The sequence below is a fragment of the Sus scrofa genome, chromosome 9, assembly GCF_054392235.1.
Source record: "Sus scrofa isolate SSC_HxYL_T2T_F1_AM1 chromosome 9, Sscrofa_HxYL_maternal_Yorkshire_Landrace_v2.0, whole genome shotgun sequence".
NCBI classification, from domain to species: Eukaryota; Metazoa; Chordata; class Mammalia; order Artiodactyla; family Suidae; genus Sus; species Sus scrofa.
Genome location: NC_139391.1, coordinates 132314431 through 132332175, shown reverse-complemented (window position 1 = coordinate 132332175; position 17745 = coordinate 132314431). Strand labels below are relative to the sequence as shown.

The 17745-nt window shown below is 36.2% G+C and overlaps 1 protein-coding gene across 3 annotated transcripts in view; it reads left to right on the top strand.

Annotated features, from left to right (window-relative positions):
- The window catches only part of TPR (translocated promoter region, nuclear basket protein), a 58699-nt gene that overhangs the window by 27146 nt on the left and 13808 nt on the right, over positions 1-17745 (top strand). For all 3 annotated transcript variants that reach the window (XM_084977975.1, XM_013977898.3, XM_021063816.2), the window contains 13 exons: positions 168-315; positions 2096-2233; positions 2543-2674; positions 3824-3954; positions 5922-6132; positions 7027-7170; positions 8686-8884; positions 10308-10513; positions 10719-10780; positions 11481-11689; positions 13032-13304; positions 14674-14822; positions 15684-15767. In XM_084977975.1, coding sequence (XP_084834101.1) covers positions 168-315; positions 2096-2233; positions 2543-2674; positions 3824-3954; positions 5922-6132; positions 7027-7170; positions 8686-8884; positions 10308-10513; positions 10719-10780; positions 11481-11689; positions 13032-13304; positions 14674-14822; positions 15684-15767 — 2086 coding nt within the window. The remainder of the gene's footprint in view (positions 1-167; positions 316-2095; positions 2234-2542; positions 2675-3823; positions 3955-5921; positions 6133-7026; positions 7171-8685; positions 8885-10307; positions 10514-10718; positions 10781-11480; positions 11690-13031; positions 13305-14673; positions 14823-15683; positions 15768-17745) is intronic.

Sequence of the window (17745 nt, the reverse complement as noted above, 5' to 3'; positions counted from 1 at the left end):
TCTATAAGAGACATTGTCTATAATAACATGTATCTCCTATTATTTATTAATGAAACATATACAAATAGTTTTCAAAGTGAATGATTTTTGTCATCTTAAAAATAATCCAAGTTTTGAAATGTTGTTGGCATTTTTCTGTTCAAATAAAATCTTATGTATTCTTGAAGGTTTATACGACGAGAAAAAGAAATTGCCGAAACTAGGTTTGAGGTGGCTCAGGTGGAAAGTCTGCGTTATCGACAAAGGGTTGAACTTTTAGAGAGAGAGCTGCAGGAATTGCAGGACAGTCTAAATGCTGAAAGGGAGAAAGTTCAGGTATGTATCCTTAAGCTTTAAGAAAGCACTTGTTAAATCGAGATATGAGCTGAGTTCAGTTTCTAATAATGTAAAATTTAGTTTGAAATAAGCATTCTTGAACTTGTAAATTCATTAAATATTATTAAGCACTGGCACAGTGTAGTAGTGAGAGACTCGTGATAACCAGATTGCCTGGTTTCAAATTCTAGCTTCCTAGCATTATGTGTGCCTTGGGTAAGTTATTTAATTTCCTTGCTCTTATGTGTAATATTGGGGTAATAATAATAATAATGAACATTGAATTAGTGCATATGAATCATTTAGAATCATGTCTGGTGCACAGTGAGTACTTATGAATTTCAGTTAACTTATTACTACAGTTGTCATAGATGATAGTCATTCTAGGGGGAAAAAATGTAGATTAAAACTGCTCCAGCATATTTCTTTCTCAGAAGGAGTACCAAAAATAGTCAAAACTATCAACCAAAGGAAAGTAAAGAAGCTACTGTAGTGAACGCATGATCACAATACAAGCTTGATTCCTTAGCCCACACTACCACCCAAAAGCTCATTGCAGTAACATCATCCTGAGTAGATGCAATAATACAACCCAACGTTCGAAAGGAAGGAAATTAAGACCTTGAATCATTTATCTTCTTTTAACTGATACATAGTTGAAATGGCTGCTAGAGAGAAACCATTGAAACAGGAGAAAATGAATTATTAAACAATTAGATGTATGGGATATACATTTTCAGACATAAAAGTTCCAGAATTACATCCTATTAAGAAAACAACCCAAATTCAAATATATCTCATCATGGAAATAATTAACAGATCCTCTAATTCAGTGCAGTTAACACTTGGAGAAAAAGAGCAGAATCAGGGTATTCTAACAAAGATTGCATTCTCTTAGTCTCTTCTGCTTTCTTTGCTGTTCCTTTGGGTGATAGAAAGGCAAATGATACCAGAAAATGCCCAGCTTAAATGAATCCTATATAGAGTCGGAAGAGAGTCACTTACATCCTATCAAAAATCGTAGAATATCTATCCAAGATGAGCAGTGTCGTATATAACTTTAAAAATAGTGAAGGAATAAAGTAATGTGTGAAAAAGATGGGTAATTGTACTCAATGAGAACAGAAAAGTTCCTCACAAATGAACGAATATTCAGTAACATTGCTCAGAACCAAAGTGATGAAACAACTGAGGGAAGGGAAAAAGTTTCTGAAAAGGGGGGAAAACCAAGGACCAAAGTAACATCGTTTTAGAACCATTACTGAATTCATTAGCGAGAAAATAGGTACAGAAAGATAGAAATCTGGATTGATGTTCTTAACTGATGTAAGTACTATCTGTTGGTGGGATTTATAGTCTCTTTAGTGTCATCTTTGTGATTTACTGCACTTGTTTAAATTCTGTAATTAGCTTGCATCACAGAAAAATAAGCATGTTAAGACTGTCAGCCGTGAGCTGTGGTGTAGGTTGCAGACGCGGCTCGGATCCCGAGTTGCTGTGGCTCTGGCGTAGGCTGGCGGCTACAGCTCCGATTCGACCCCTAGCCCGGGAACCTCCATATGCCGCGGGAGCGGACCAAGAACTAGCAACAACAACAACAACAAAAAAAAGACGAAAGACGAAAGACAAAAAAAAAAAAAAAAAAAGACTGTCAAAAATTTGCTCTAAATGTCGGTGTTTGAATCTTTTTTACTTTTTGTGGGGAAGATTAGAACTGGTAGGGAAAAGTAGGCCTGAATTTATTGTTATATGTTTCTATATGTATGTTTGAAACCTTTAGGTAACTGCAAAAACAATGGCCCAACATGAGGAACTGATGAAGAAAACTGAAACAATGAATGTAGTTATGGAGACCAATAAGATGCTGAGAGAAGAAAAAGAGAGGCTGGAACAAGATCTGCAGCAGATGCAAGCCAAGGTTTGTAACTTACTGGGAATAGAGACATGGTTTTTTGTTTCTTTGTTTGTTTTAGGGCCTCACCCACGACATAGGAAGTTCCCAGGCTAGGGGTCGAGTCGGAGCTGTAGCTGCTGACCTATATCACAGCCACAGCAACACTGGATCCTTAACCCACTGAGCAAGGTCAGGGATTGAACTCGCATCCTCATAGATACTAGTCGGGTTCATTACCACTGAGCCACAACAGGAACTCTGTGGCACGTTATTTTTAATAATATAAATAAAGATTTGCTTCAGGTATTAACAACATATTGGAACTATTTTCAGGTGAGGAAACTGGAGTTAGATATTTTACCCTTACAAGAAGCAAATGCTGAGTTGAGTGAGAAAAGTGGTATGTTGCAAGCAGAGAAGAAGTTACTAGAAGAAGATGTCAAACGTTGGAAAGCACGTAACCAGGTAAGGGAGCTTAAACCCATTCTAAACCATGGAAAAATGATAATTTTAAATAATAGAGTAAAATTTAAGGGGATAAAAATGTTTGATGAACTAGTGAAAAGTATTATGTATTTATCAGTGAAAGTCTAACATGTTATTTATATATATGTGATAGACATTAAACTTATAGCTTAATTTTTGAAGTTTTGGTTATATTTTGTATATTTTTAAAAACACCTAATTTATTTACTTAGGTTCCAAATTTAGACTTTTGCTTTTATCTCTGAAATACTTTTGTACATGAAAAATGGATTTATATAGTGGATTGAAACATTTTAAGAAGACTTGTTCACTACAACATCTTGGGGATGGGGACTAGCATGGTATGATTAGAAACTCCAGCTCTGTATTAAGACAGAAGTTGGAAATCTGCCTTAATATGCACTGAGTTGTGTGACTTGTGAGAATTTCTTCATCTTTCTGAGTCAGTTTTTCTCACTTGTGAAAAGGAGGACATAATACCATTCCTCCTGGTAATGGAAATTAATAGTAAATGTACAGTAGTTCCCCAGCACCTAAAACCTAGAAAATGCTCTAGGAAACCACTTTTGTCTGAACAGGATTATAGAATTTTACAGCCCTTTTATTTATTTTTTTATTATTTTTTTTTATTATTATTATTTTTTTTAATCACAAGCAGTCAAGAAAGGAGGATCTGCCCAAATCTAGATACAATTCTCTTCGGTGGTATTGCCATCTCTCCTGCTTAGTGGAAGCGAGTTCATTTAGGATTATTCTCATCTTTTTGTTAGATTGTAATACGTTGTGAACCTCTTTTTCCTTGTAAATGTCACATTAGTGAAATTAGGTATTTAATATTAAAACCTCGTAGATTCTTTGGATCCCTTTATTTGACTCACTGCAACTATTCAGAATTGTTCCCTTACAAATATGAAAAATGAGTAGTTAATGACATTTACTTTACTGTGTTTTTCCATTTTGGCTAAACTCTCAGCTAAACAAAGGAACTAAAGCTTTAATCTTATTTTCCTGTAGTTTGGTGCTTGATCACTTAGTAGGCAAGCAGCTAATGTAGGCATTAGATACTCTGATACTTTATTATGGAGCATTAGTTTTATAAAACCGTGTTATGTATTTTTGCTATTCTAGCATCTGATAAGTCAACAGAAAGACCCAGATACAGAAGAATATCGGAAGCTTCTTTCTGAAAAGGAAGTTCATACTAAGCGTATTCAGCAATTGACTGAAGAAATTGGAAGACTTAAAGCTGAAATTGCAAGGTACAGGGAAGAGGGCTCAAGTTGTATGTAATAACATGAAGTCTTGAAGTTTATTTCTCTATGTGACTCCCTAAATACTACTGATTTTAAAAAGAATGGAAAGTGCTGGAGCCCTTACATGTGGCTTTCCCTTCATTACTTTCTGGTACCATGCAAGCAGTAATTCAGCTTTATGCCTTCATATATGAATTATTTCTCAATATTTTTTTACTTTTTAGAAAACTGTATAATTGGTATGAGTCTAAAAGCAAAACTTTTTTTGGCTTAGGGCATAAGGTCTTTTTTTTTTCCTTTTTTAAAGATTTTTATTTTTTCCAATATAGTTGATATTCAGTGTTCTGTCAATTTCTACTGTACAGCAAAGTGACCCAGTCATATATATATATATATTCTTTTTCTCACATCATCTCCATCCTATTCCATCACAAATGACTAGATATAGTTCCCTGTGCTATACCAAACTTTTTTAAATAGTGAGAATAACTTTTGCAAATAGTTTGGTTAAGGTATTCATGTTTTGAAAGTGTATTTCAGGGGGGTTTTTTGTGAGGTGACTGGTTTATTCAAACAGCGTTCCCACCAAGGAACTGATTAAGCTGGGAGCTATGGGGCTGAACAGGGCAGCGATATCCAAGTATCAGAAAATAAAAGGAGCTCAGCTGAGCTGGAGAGGCCAGGCCTCACAGAGCCCAATGCTACTCATGGCCTTAGTATAGAACCTCGCTGTCTCCTTATTGGGGTTGCCCTGGATCAAGTCAAACCACATCTGGATGCAGCGGCTACTGCCCTGGCTGAGGTTGCTGACTTTGTAGGAGTGACTCCAGATTTCATTGCATAGAGCTGAAAGTTTTTAATAAAGTTTTTAAATGAACCTAAAGTTTTGCCTTTTAAAGATAAATATTAAAATTAATATTTCTGGTTTACTTCTTACCTCTTTTAAGCTTTAGTGTCCTTTGTTCCTGTCATAGCCCCTGTTTTTATAATGTTTGAACAGCTTACAAATTTTCGTCATATTTATTCTCCTTATTTTTCTTAACAGTATTCTGGCATTTTAAAACTTAAAATCATTACTTAAGTTTAAAAATGAGAAAGCCAAGATTCCAAAAGGTATCCAAGGCTTACAAAGATAGCAGCAATTAAATCCATACTCTTATTTTAGGTCATCTGATTTCAAGTTCAGTTCATGATAAAGTACATGAGTTGGCAAATTATAACCCACTGCCTGTTTATATACAGACTGTAAGCTAAGTATGATTTACACTTTTTTTTTTCTTTTTAGTCTGTTGAGGGCCACATCCGTAGCATGTGGAGGTTCCCAGGCTAAGAGTCTTATCTGAGCTGTTTGTTGCCACCGGCCTATGCCAGAGCCACAGCAATGCAAGATCCAAGCCGTTGCTATGACCCACACCACAGCTCACAGCAATGCCGGATCCTTAACCCACTGATGGAGGCCAGGGATCGAACCCGCAACCTCATGGTTCCTAGTTGGATTGGTCTCCACTGCACCACATTGAGAACTCCAATGATTTACACATTTTTTAAGTATTGTGGAAGAAAAACATGTGACAAACACTATATGTGGCCCACAGAGCCTACTGTACTTAACTCAGCACCTGATAGAGTAGAAAGAGTGTAGATTTTGCTGTCAGTTAGATGTGGACTGAACTCTGTGCACCAGTGCAGAATGAAAGTATGCATGTTACTTGACCCCTTGTAGCTCAGTTTTTCTCATCTCTAAAATGGGCATGCATGGCATATAATAATAAGTAAATCAGATCTTTCTGAAGGACCACAGGTTCATAAGTTAAGGAATTATCTTTTGAAATGTGTGTATGATTTTCTTAGAATTTTTAAATAAAACCATACCAAAGCAACACAGTAAATATGTAAATTACAGGATTTTTAAAATTTGATAATTCATAAGTATTTAGTCTTTTAATCCTTTACCCCATTTTTTTTTTGTTTAGATCAAATGCGTCTTTGACTAACAACCAGAATTTAATTCAGAGTCTAAAGGAAGATTTAAATAAAGTAAGAACTGAAAAGGAAAGCATCCAGAAAGACTTAGATGCCAAAATAATTGATATTCAAGAAAAAGTTAAAACTATTACTCAAGTCAAGAAAATTGGACGTAGGTATAAGACTCAATATGAAGAACTTAAAGCACAACAAGATAAGGTATTTTGAAACAGTTTTCTTTTTATATATTCTTTATATATATATATAATTTTTTGGTGGGCACAGTTATGATCTATATAATTTACACAACTGTAGATTTGAATGAGTTAATAAAAATCTTATTCAGTATTTATTCATAATTTTATACTACTGGCTTTTATATTCTAAACTTGAGTGTAAGTTTATATGTGGCATCTTTGTTTTGTTTAGGATCAACTCTTTAGTATGCCCCAGAATGAACTATAAATTCATAAAGAAGTAATAGTAAATGCTAGGTATTTTAATTCAGTTTCCCAACTTTAAATTTTGTTCCTTTTCAAAACTATGTTCTTATAACTCATTGCTGATTTAAAGTGTGTATCAAAAAGTGCTGACTCTTTATAATTAATCAGGTTGTATCATGGTTTTAAGTAAGTAGTCTGTGTTAGCCACCTATCAAAAAGATTTTTTAAATGCTAGCACCATTTTTGGATTTGAATTTTGGTTTTAATTCCCAATGATAAAGAACTTGTACATTGACTTCGTATATTTAGCACATTAGACTAGGAAATATATTTAAAATTTTCAGAATTCTTAACTCTCAGTTAAGTGTACTGTTATTAGCATGTTAGTGTGCTTTCCTTTACCTATGTGATTTGCTTTTCCAAGTAATGCTGTGTCAAACAGTGAATCAGCATTTTGATTACCTGGTTAATAGTTGAATGGAAAACCCTAACCTATTTAAAAGTAACCTAATAGCTTATTTTTGGATATTAAAGTTATTTGATAAAGGATATATTTATGAATGTCATTAAATATAAATTTCTCTACATACTTCTGATTATTTCCTTAGATGAATTTTCAGGATTACTCAACATAAATTTGAAAGTATATTATTACTGTTTATCATCTTAGGTCATGGAGACCTCAGCTCAGTCTTCTGGAGACCATCAGGAACAGCATGTCTCAGTCCAGGAAATGCAGGAGCTTAAAGAAGCCCTTAACCAAGCTGAAGCAAAGTCAAAATCGCTTGAGAGTCAAGTAGAGAATCTGCAGAAGGTATGAGGGGTGAAAAGTGTATGTTCCTAATTGTTTCCTTGTTGAAAAGCTGAAGAAATACAATGGGATATTATTCACTTACAAAGTGGAATTTGAGGGGGTCTCACTGTAACACAGTGGAATAAGGATCCAATTGCAGTGGCTCAGGTCACTGAGCAGGCATAGGTTTGATCCCAGGCTCTGAGCAGTGGGTTGTTAAAGGAGCCAATGTTGCCATTAAAAAAAAAGAATAAAGCAATTTTTTTTTCAATATATTCTTTTTTATTGTGGTAAATATATGTAGCATAAAAACAACCATTTAAACTGTTAATTGTGCACTTTAGTGGTATTAAGTATATTTGTAATATTGTACAGCCTCCACTCTATCATTTCCAAAAAATTCTCATTATCCCAAGCAGAAACTGTACTCACTGAACAATAATTTTCCCCTCTCCTTTGCCTCTGGTAATCTATATCCTCCTTTCTGGCTTTAACTTTATATAAGTGTAATCACACAATACTCGTCCTTAGTGTCTGTCTTGTTTTACTGCTTTCAGGGTTCATCCATGTTGTAGCATGTATCAAAATTCCATTCCCTTTTAAGATCGAATTGTATGATAAACATTTTGTCTATCCATTCATCTGTCTGGGTTGTTCTCCACCTTTTGGCTCTTGTGAACACTGCTTCTGTGAACATTAGTGTAGAAATGTCTGTGAGTCCCTGCTTTCAGTTCTTTTGGGTATACACCTAAAAGTGGAATTGCTGGTCATATGGTAGTTCTATGTCTAACTTTTTGATAAACTGCCAAACTGTTTTCCACAGTGACTATACCATTTCACATTCCCATCAGCAATACGTAAAGCTTGCAATTTCTCCACATCCTCTCCAGCACTTGTAATTTTCCATTTTTTGAATAAGAGCCATCCTAATGGATGTGAAATGGAATCTCATTGTGATCATAATGTTTATTTTATTGTTTTTAATGAATTTTATTACATTTATAGTTGAACAGCGATCATCACAACCCATTTTTATAGCATTTCCATCCCAAACCCCCAGTGCATCCCCTCACCCCCAACCTGTCTCATTTGGAGACCATAAGTTTTTCAGTCTGTGAGGCAGTATCTGTTCTGCAGAAGTTCATTGTGTCCTTTTTTTAGATTCCACATTAAGTGACAGCATATGATGTTGGTGTCTCACTGTCTAACTTCACTTATTTAGCATGATAATTTCTAGGCCCATCTGTATTGCTGCAGATGCTGTTATTCCTTTGAAAAAAAGAATTTTTAAAGAAAATACCTTAACCAATGCTACTTTCTCCTTCCATATGGAAATGTATACATTTTATCCCTTTTTACTTTGAATGACTCATGTATGTAAATAATACCTAATCATCTTCAAATATCTACTTACTAGGTTTGACCGTTTTATGTATTTTCTTCCATTTAATAAGTTTTACATTTTAAGTCTATAGGGCATACTGTTTATATTGATTTGTTTGAATTACATGGTGAATACTTTTTTTCTTTTAACAGACATTATCTGAAAAAGAGATGGAAGCAAGAAATCTCCAGGAACAGACTGTGCAGCTTCAATCTGAACTTTCACGACTTCGCCAGGACCTTCAAGATAGAACCACGCAGGAGGAGCAGCTCAGGCAGCAGATAACTGAAAAGGAAGAAAAAACAAGAAAGGCTATTGTAGCAGCAAAATCAAAAATTGCTCATTTAGCTGGTAAGTTTCTGTATACTTTAAGGTTTTAACCTGATAGTGAAAGTTGGTTATTTGTGGGAGTTCCCATTGTGGCTCAGTGGTAGCAAACCTGACTAGTATCCATGAGGACGCAGGTTCAATCCTGGCCTCACTCAGTGGGTTAAGGATCCAGCATTGCTGTGAACTGTGGTGTAGGTTGCAGATGTGGCTTGGATCCCCTATGGTGTAGGCCTTCAGCGACAGCTCTGATTCCCTAACCTGGGAACTTCCATATGCTGTGAGTGCAGACATAAAAAAGCAAAAGAAAAGAAAGTTTGTTATTGAATTTAGGCTTAAAATTAAATGGGAAAGAAAAGTAAATACTATGAAGTGGTGTGTGTGTGTGTATGCTTTAGATGTTAGGTTTAAGTAGACACAATTATAGCAGTTTTAATTTTCTAATGATGAGAATGTCCTTGATTTATTTATGAATCTTTCTTAATTGTTAACTGGTGATAGATAAAGAGTATAACTATCTTTCCTCTTCAGTGTGTAATTATTACTGTCTTCTGAAGGAGATCATTTGGATCCACAGTACACTGTCTAGAGGCTGTCTTTAAATTCTTAGACAGCCTTGACTCTTACCAGCCCAGTGAGTTTTTTGTGCCTCATTTCACTGAGGGCCCCTTTAGCCTTCATGTCACACTTACAAGGAGCCCAGTGCTATAATGCTCAAGGCCTTAGTGCAACCAGTCTGCTTAGTAAGTAAATAAAATGCCAAATCAGTTGAGTTTTACTCTGAGTGATTTTTTTTTTGGTGATCTCGAAGATAGTGCCCCTAGAAACTTAATTCATAAAAAAGTAAAGTTACTGGCATTCCCTTCATGGTTCAGTTAACAAACCCGACTAGGATCCATCAGGATGCAGGTTTGATCCCTAGCCTTGCTTAGCTTGTTAAGGATCCAGCATTGGCATGAGCTGTGGTGTAGGTCGCAGACTTGGCTTGGATCCCACGTTGCTGTAGCTGTGGCATAGGCTGGCAGCTGTAACTCTGATTTGACCCCTAGCCTGGGAACTTGCATATGCTTTGAGTGCGGCCCTAAAACGCAAAAAAAAAAAAAAAAAAGTCAAGTTACTTAATTAATCTGCTATAGATTATATGAAATGAAAATTTTGTAATTCCTGGTATATTAAAATATTAAAGGCCATATAAAAGGGCTTTGCTGACAATATAGTAGATTCTTTATCTTTTTGAAATGTTAGGAAAAGTTAAATGTCTTTATATTGGAGTAATAAAACAAATACAAGTATGTTTAGAATTTATTGAGATATATAGTGTATCAGAATTATTGTAGATGTTGAAGTTCAGGAATAGAATCCGATACCTTTGAGTACTTAAGCACATAAATGTTTTTTATTTCCAGTGTTTAATTATATTAATAGAGTCACACGGTTACTTCTTTAGGTGTAAAAGATCAGCTAACCAAAGAAAATGAGGAGCTGAAACAAAGGAATGGAGCCTTAGATCAGCAGAAAGATGAGCTGGATGTTCGTATGACTGCTCTTAAGTCCCAGTATGAAGGTCGAATTAGTCGTTTGGAAAGAGAACTCAGGGAGCATCAAGAGAGACACCTTGAGCAGAGAGATGAGCCTCAAGAACCTACTAATAAGGTAATTAGCTCATTCTGTTTAAATGACAAATCATTTTTCTCTGCATTTTACGTGAAGGAACCTGGAAATGTAGAAGCATTTGTCCGAGTGAATTTTGGTTAAACAAAGTATGCAGAGAAAATTAACATAAGTAAAACATTTTCTTGGTATTGAGTAATGGGCTTTTATGAGATATGCATGATAATCCATAATTTTCTTTTTATAGGTCCCAGAACAGCAGAGACAGATCACATTGAAAACAACTCCAGCTTCTGGTGAAAGAGGAATGTGAGTTTTGTTCTTTTACAGTCTGTTTACAGTCTGTTCCCTATTTTTCTTTTAGAAGGAGGCTCTAGTGGTCTTCGGGGAGGGGATCCATACTCTGTTATAAAAATACATCACTAAGGACTGTTTATGCTGTACAAAACCACATCATGTGGTCGTTAAGGTTTTTTCTTCCAGAACTCTTGTTTTCAGCATACTTTCAGTCCTATCAGATAGGTAGAGTTTTGTGGCAGAGAAAATGCCTTTCATCTTTTAGTTTGTGATTGACTTCTAAGGTAGGCTCCTGATGTTCCCTGTGATGTTGTATGATACAAGTATAAGAGGCTGAGCTGAGGCTTAGGTTTAGTGATCGACAGTTGAATCTCTTCTACATTGTTAGATTGCACCATTGCAGAGCATTTTCTGCAGTTTTTAATGCTTAAGCTCAAAGCCTCATCAGTAAGAGTTTTGACATAATTATTAATTAAATTTAATAAAAATATAGAAATACACTCAGTGTCTCTTTAATTTTTTTCTAATCTGCCAAAAGTCTACCAAAAGCAGTGTTAGGAAGAACAGAGTTAATAAGGCCTTAATGTATATAAAAGTCGTGACTGCTAGACATTCACTTCAGGAAACATGTGCTTTGCTTTCGATAGAATGTATGTGCTTTATAAGGAATATTTGTAAGAATCTTTTATTCTTGCATTTTCCCCTCTGTAAGTGCCAGCACATCAGACCCACCAACAGCAAATATCAAGCCAACTCCTGTTGTGTCTACTCCTAGTAAAGTGACAGCTGCAGCTATGGCAGGAAATAAGTCAACACCCAGGGCTAGTATCCGCCCAATGGTTACACCTGCAACTGTTACAAATCCTACTACTACCCCAACAGCTACAGTGATGCCTACTACACAGGTGGAATCACAGGAAGGTAAGTAAAGTAATACAGCTCTGATTGGACTGATTGCTTTCTTAGATTTATTACCAGAAGGTGACAGTAACTTCCAGGATAAGTGAGGCTTCTGCTAAAGCTAAAGTCCGACATCATAGTGAAAATGAGTGGTTAATATTTGTAGGGGTATGCTTCCTAGGATGCTGGCAATGTGGCCAGTTTCCTCCCTCTCTTTCTGCTTTGTTTTATTTTTAAGCTAAAGAAGGAGTGAAATACACCCTTAAAAGTATGTGATGCTTTTTTCCAGAACCAAAATTTTTGCATCTACTGACTAAGAAAGGTGATATGGAATCCACTTTAGAAAACCGTATTAGGAGTTCCCGTTGTGTCGCAGCAGAAAAGAATCTGAGTAGGAACCATGAGGTTGCGGGTTTGATCCCTGGCCTCACTCAGTGGGTTCATCCATGAGCTGTGGTGTAGGTTGAAGACGCAGCTCGGATCTGGCATTGCTGTGGCTCTGGCGTAGGCTGGTGGCAACAGCTCCGATTAGACCCCTAGCTTGGGAACCTTCATGTGCCGCAGATGCAGCCCTAAAAAGACAAAAAAAAGAAAAGAAAACCATATTAAATTACTGACTCAACCCAAACATCACGTCTTCACTGAAACTGTCTGACCTTTTAATTGCTTTCTCCACTTTGTTCCCATGTTACGGTTTTACTTATTACAGCAGTTACAACTGCATTTTATTCAGTTGAATACAGACCTTTTTATTCCACTAGATTAAGCTCCTCAGGGGTAGAAATCTTATTTTTCATTGTTTAATCCCTTTACCCAGTACCAGGATAGGTATCAATAAAATGTTACCAAATGCAGTTTTTTCTTAGATTCTTAACAAATTTTAGAGTTCAGTAAATTATCCAATTGTTTAGAAATATATGAGAGGTATGTATGCTATGAAAGAACAGAATATTTTTGAACTACATTAAATAAAATAATTATGAGATATATTACCAGTTAAACTTAGTGGTCATTTTATATCAGTTGAAAACAGAGTGATGCTTAATAAAAGCTTATAATTTGAGTTTCTTAAAATCATTTTATTTAGTCATAAATAGAATAATAGGTGCAAAAACAGTTCTAGATATTTATTCAGCCAGTAGTTCACTGCACACTATCATGTCAGTCACATATGCGATACAGAAACGCAGCATACGTTACTTTTACCCTCAGTGTTTTTATCTAGTGAGTGGTAGAGGTGTGTACACAAATAGCTATCCAAAATATCACCTGTAACAGAATAGGGAATCATAATTCCAGCTTCGGTAAGAATAGAAAACTTAATGTATGAAATATTGTATGAAATATTTAAATTACTTTTCAGCTATGCAATCGGAAGGGCCTGTGGAACATGTTCCAGTTTTCGGAAGCACAAGTGGATCTGTTCGTTCTACTAGTCCTAACGTCCAGCCTTCTATCCCTCAACCCATTTTAACTGTTCAGCAACAAACACAGGCTACAGCTTTTGTGCAGCCAACTCAACAGAGTCATCCTCAGATTGAGCCTACAAATCAAGAGCTATCCCCAAACATAGTGGAGGTGGTTCAGAGTTCACCAGTTGAGCGGCCTTCTACTTCCACAGCAGTATTTGGCACTGGTAAGATGAATTTAAACTGAACTTAGAGTAGACCTGTGCATTTATAGTTTTTTGGATATAATATATATTTTGAGTATTCTTTTAAGTACTTGTTTTCTACCAGATGTTCTAGTGGATTCCTAATGTGTTATGTATATGACTGAATTCTATTTTAGGTCATTCATTTTTGCCATTAAGATCTTTTTTGCAGGAGTTCCTGTCATGGCTCAGTGGTTAACAAATCCGACTAGCAACTATGAGGTTGCGGGTTCGATCCCTGGCCTTGCTCAGTGGGTTGAGGATCCGGCATTGCTGTGAGCTGTGGTGTAGGTTGCTGACGCGGCTCGGATCCCGTGTTGCTGTGGCTCTGGCGTAGGCCAGCAGCTACAGCTCCACTTCGACCCCTAGCCTCCGCTTCGACCATGTGCCACGGGAGCACTCCTAGAAAAGGCAAAAAGACAAAAAAAAAGTCTTTCTTCCTTTCCAGTTATTTTTTTTGACTGATTTTTTTTTGTGTGTGTGTGTGTGTGTCTTTTTGCCATTTTCTTGGGCCACTCTCGTGGCATATGGAGGTTCCCAGGCTAGGGGTCCAATCAGAGCTGTAGCCACCAGCCTACGCCAGAGCCACAGCAACGCTGGATCCGAGCCACGTCTGCAACCTACACCACAGCTCATGGCAACGCCAGATCGTTAACCCACTGAGCAAGGGTAGGGATCAAACCCGCAACCTCATGGTTCCTAGTCGGATTCGTTAACCACTGCGCCACGACGGGAACTCCATTTTTGACTGATTTTAAAAGTGATACAACCTGTAATATATTATATGTACAGTTGACTCTTGAACTGCGTGGTCCACATATGTATGGATTTTTTTCAGTAGTAAATACTGCAGTACTATACATCCTCTGGTTGAATCTGCAGATGCTAAGAAATGGCGAATATGGAGGGCCAGTGCCCCAACCCCCTAGTTGTTCAAGGGTCAGCTGTATCTTAATACAGGTTCTGAGAACTAAAAACATCTAAAAGAAGACCATTTAAGAATTTTCAAATCTAAACCTTTTTTTTTTTTATCTAAGTCGTCCTGGGTTTTATAAATTACAGAAGGCCTTGTGTAACCTTTGTGAACAGCAGTTACATATCAGTACAGTCACAGTGAGTCAGATGTATTGCTGTAAAAGTTGATTGGCTGTATTAATCAAAAAAGGCTAAATTGATTCAGAGCATAAATTGCTCTTTGTTTACACATAGATTAGCAAGGAACAAATTACGTTCTGTCAAAATAAATGTTCATGTCTCTTTTTAATGACCAAGATGTTTTTAAAATTAACTTTGTCTAAATTGAGTATATTAGCATGCTCTGATTCAAAATTTAAATTATGTACTGTCAAAGTTTCAGCCACCCCAAGTTCTTCTTTGCCAAAGCGTACGCGTGAGGAGGAAGAAGATAGCACAATAGAAGCATCAGACCAGATCTCTGATGATACAGTGGAAATGCCTCTTCCAAAGAAGTTGAAAAGTGTTACACCTGTAGGAACCGAGGTATGTAAAGATCTTTCCATTTATTAAGATATTCTTTCAGTTATAGGATTATTAAATGAATAGAACTTCTGGGATCAAAGTCCAGAAAACTCTGTTGTTAAACACAGTGCTGCAAAGTTTCCACTGACAGCCCACATACTGTTGCTGTGCCAGTGCTGTTTTATATTCTTTGCATATGTTTAATTATTTTCCATGTCAATTTTTTTTAATTCAAAGAATAAGGAAGTTTATAGTCTCCTAGATGTTTCAAACTGTTACCTGCCATCTCTCAGATTAATCAAAATGATATTTCTTAATTTTCTTTTGTTAAGGATAAATTATAGTGTATTATTTCATTAAACATTGAGATTACTAAATTTCTCTCTCTCGCTCTTTTTTTTTTTTTTTTTGTCTTTAGGGCTGCTCTCATGGCGTTTGGAGGTTCCCAGGCTAGGGGTCGAATCAGAGCTGTAGCCACCAGCCTACACCACAGCCACAGTAACACCAGATCTGAGCCACGTATGCAAACTACATCACAGCTCAGGGCAACTCTTGATCCCTAACCCACTGAGTGAGGCCAGGGATTGAACTCACATCCTCATGGTTTCTAGTAGGATTTGTTTCCACTGCACCACAACGGGAACTCCATAAATTAATTTCATTAGCATATATCTAATGTTCTGTTTTAAAACTTATTTTGTGTATACGGGAAAGGACTATGATTGACTATATTTTATAAATAAATGTAAATGAACATTTTTTATGTACCACTTCATAAAATTACTGATTTGAGTTTTTGTTTTATTGGGAGAAGTAGCCGAAAAGTAATGCTTCATTTAGTAAACTAATTTGGTTTAACACACTTGTATGTAATGATTCTAGGAAGAAGTTATGGCAGAAGAAAGTACTGATGGGGAAGTAGAAACTCAAGTATACAACCAAGATTCTCAAGATTCCATTGGAGAAGTAAGTAAGACATAGTGAAAGTAAACAAGTTGTTGCTTTTAATGAATGAGATGAGCTTTGACAAAATAAAATATTTGGATTTTTATTTTTAGCATGCTGCTTTTATATGTAATAAAATATTACTAGAATTACCAGTCTAATTTCTGCTTTTTCTTACTCCTAATGAATATCCTTTAATAAGCTTTATTAAAGAAATGTTTTTGTGTATAGTTAAAAGTGATTTTCCAAGCTAAGAGTTGTTTTGAGTAATAATTGCCCACTCTTTTGAGGGGAATGGGGGAGTGCATCCCAGCACACAGAAGTTCTGGGCCAGGGATCAAACTCATACCACAGCAGCAGTGGTAACGTTGGATCCTTAACCCAGTGAGCCACCAGGGTACTCCCAAAGGTTGTCCACTCTTAATTATTTTAAAGGAGTGCTGGTTGGAGTTCCCGTCATGGCTCAGTGGTTAACGAATCCGACTAGGAACCATGAGGTTGCAGGTTTGATCCCTGGCCTTGCTCAGTGGGTTAAGGATCCGGTGGTGCCGTGAGCTGTGAGGTAGGTCGCAAACAAGGCTCGGATCCCGCGTTGCTGTGGCTGTGGCATAGGCCAGCAGCTACAGCTCCGATTCGACCCCTAGCCTGGGAACCTCCATATGCTGCAGGAGGGGCCCAAGAAATGGCAAAAAGACAAAAAAAAAAAAATGAGTGCTGGTTGATTCTTGTATTGATCCATAGTGCCCTGTATGGTGGTCCTCTGTTGCTTCCCTTCCTAAATTAAAATAATCTATGAATGAAAAAGTATTTGTTTATGTCTTCATCTTTTGAACTCTCATTAAGGCTTCTCCAGAGGCAGCCTGCCTAATGGAAATGCATGGAAGCTGAAGTTAAGTGCTAGGTTCTTTTCCCAAGTCCACCACTTTTAGAAGCTTTGTGACTATAAGCAAGTCATTAATTCTCTCTATGCCCCAATTTTTTCATCTGTTGGAATAATGTAAATTTTAGTATCTAAAATATTGCCTGCCGCATACTAAAAATTCAAATTATTATTATTTTTTTGATTTTTATTTTTTCTATTATAGTCGATTTAAATTGCCAGTTTCTGCTGTACAGCAAAGTGACCCAGTCATACATACAAATATATATGTGTGTATGTATATGTGCATATATATATATATACATTCTTTTTCTCACATTATCCTCCATCATGCTCCATCACAAGTGACTAGATTCAGTTCCCTATGCTATACAGCAAGATCGGATTGCTTATCCACTCCATATGCAGTAGTTTGCTTCTACTAAACCCAAACTCTTGGTCCATCGAATCATTACTTACTTTTCTTCCATTCCTCTGCCCTACAAATTGAGAGTTCATAATTTGTAGTAATTCATATTTATACTAATAATATTAGTTATCACAGAACTCATATGTCCCAGGTGTAATTCTAAGACATTTGCATTTATCAACTAGTTTTAATCTTCATAAAAAATCTTGTAACAGGCCTATTTTACAGGTGTGACAACCATTGCCCAGTTGTACCAAGTTCTCATATTTAGAATCTGACCTCAGGCTGTAAGATTTCCATTTCTCCTGTTAAGCTTTAACCAATGCTTTCTGTGTGGATAAATTTTTAGGATCACTTCATTCTAAAATTAAATTATTTTATCTGCGTAAAATAAAGGAATTGTTTCAAACTAATCAAAAGTAACCTGAGATTGCAAGTAAATTTTACATGTATTAGTTATGTACGTTAATTTTTTTGATATTCCCTGACTAAGAACAGAATACTAAACCTTCAAGGCGTATACATAATACTCTAAATGACTTTGATTTCATGTATCTTTCATTATGCCTGAAGAGCATAGTGACAATTTTGAAATAAGATGTGAATTTCTGTTATTGCTAGTCTTGATTAAATCATACTGAAATCTTTTGTGCAAAGCTTTTCCTTGAGATTGGCAAAATTATCTATTACTCATAAGTGCCGTGGGGCTT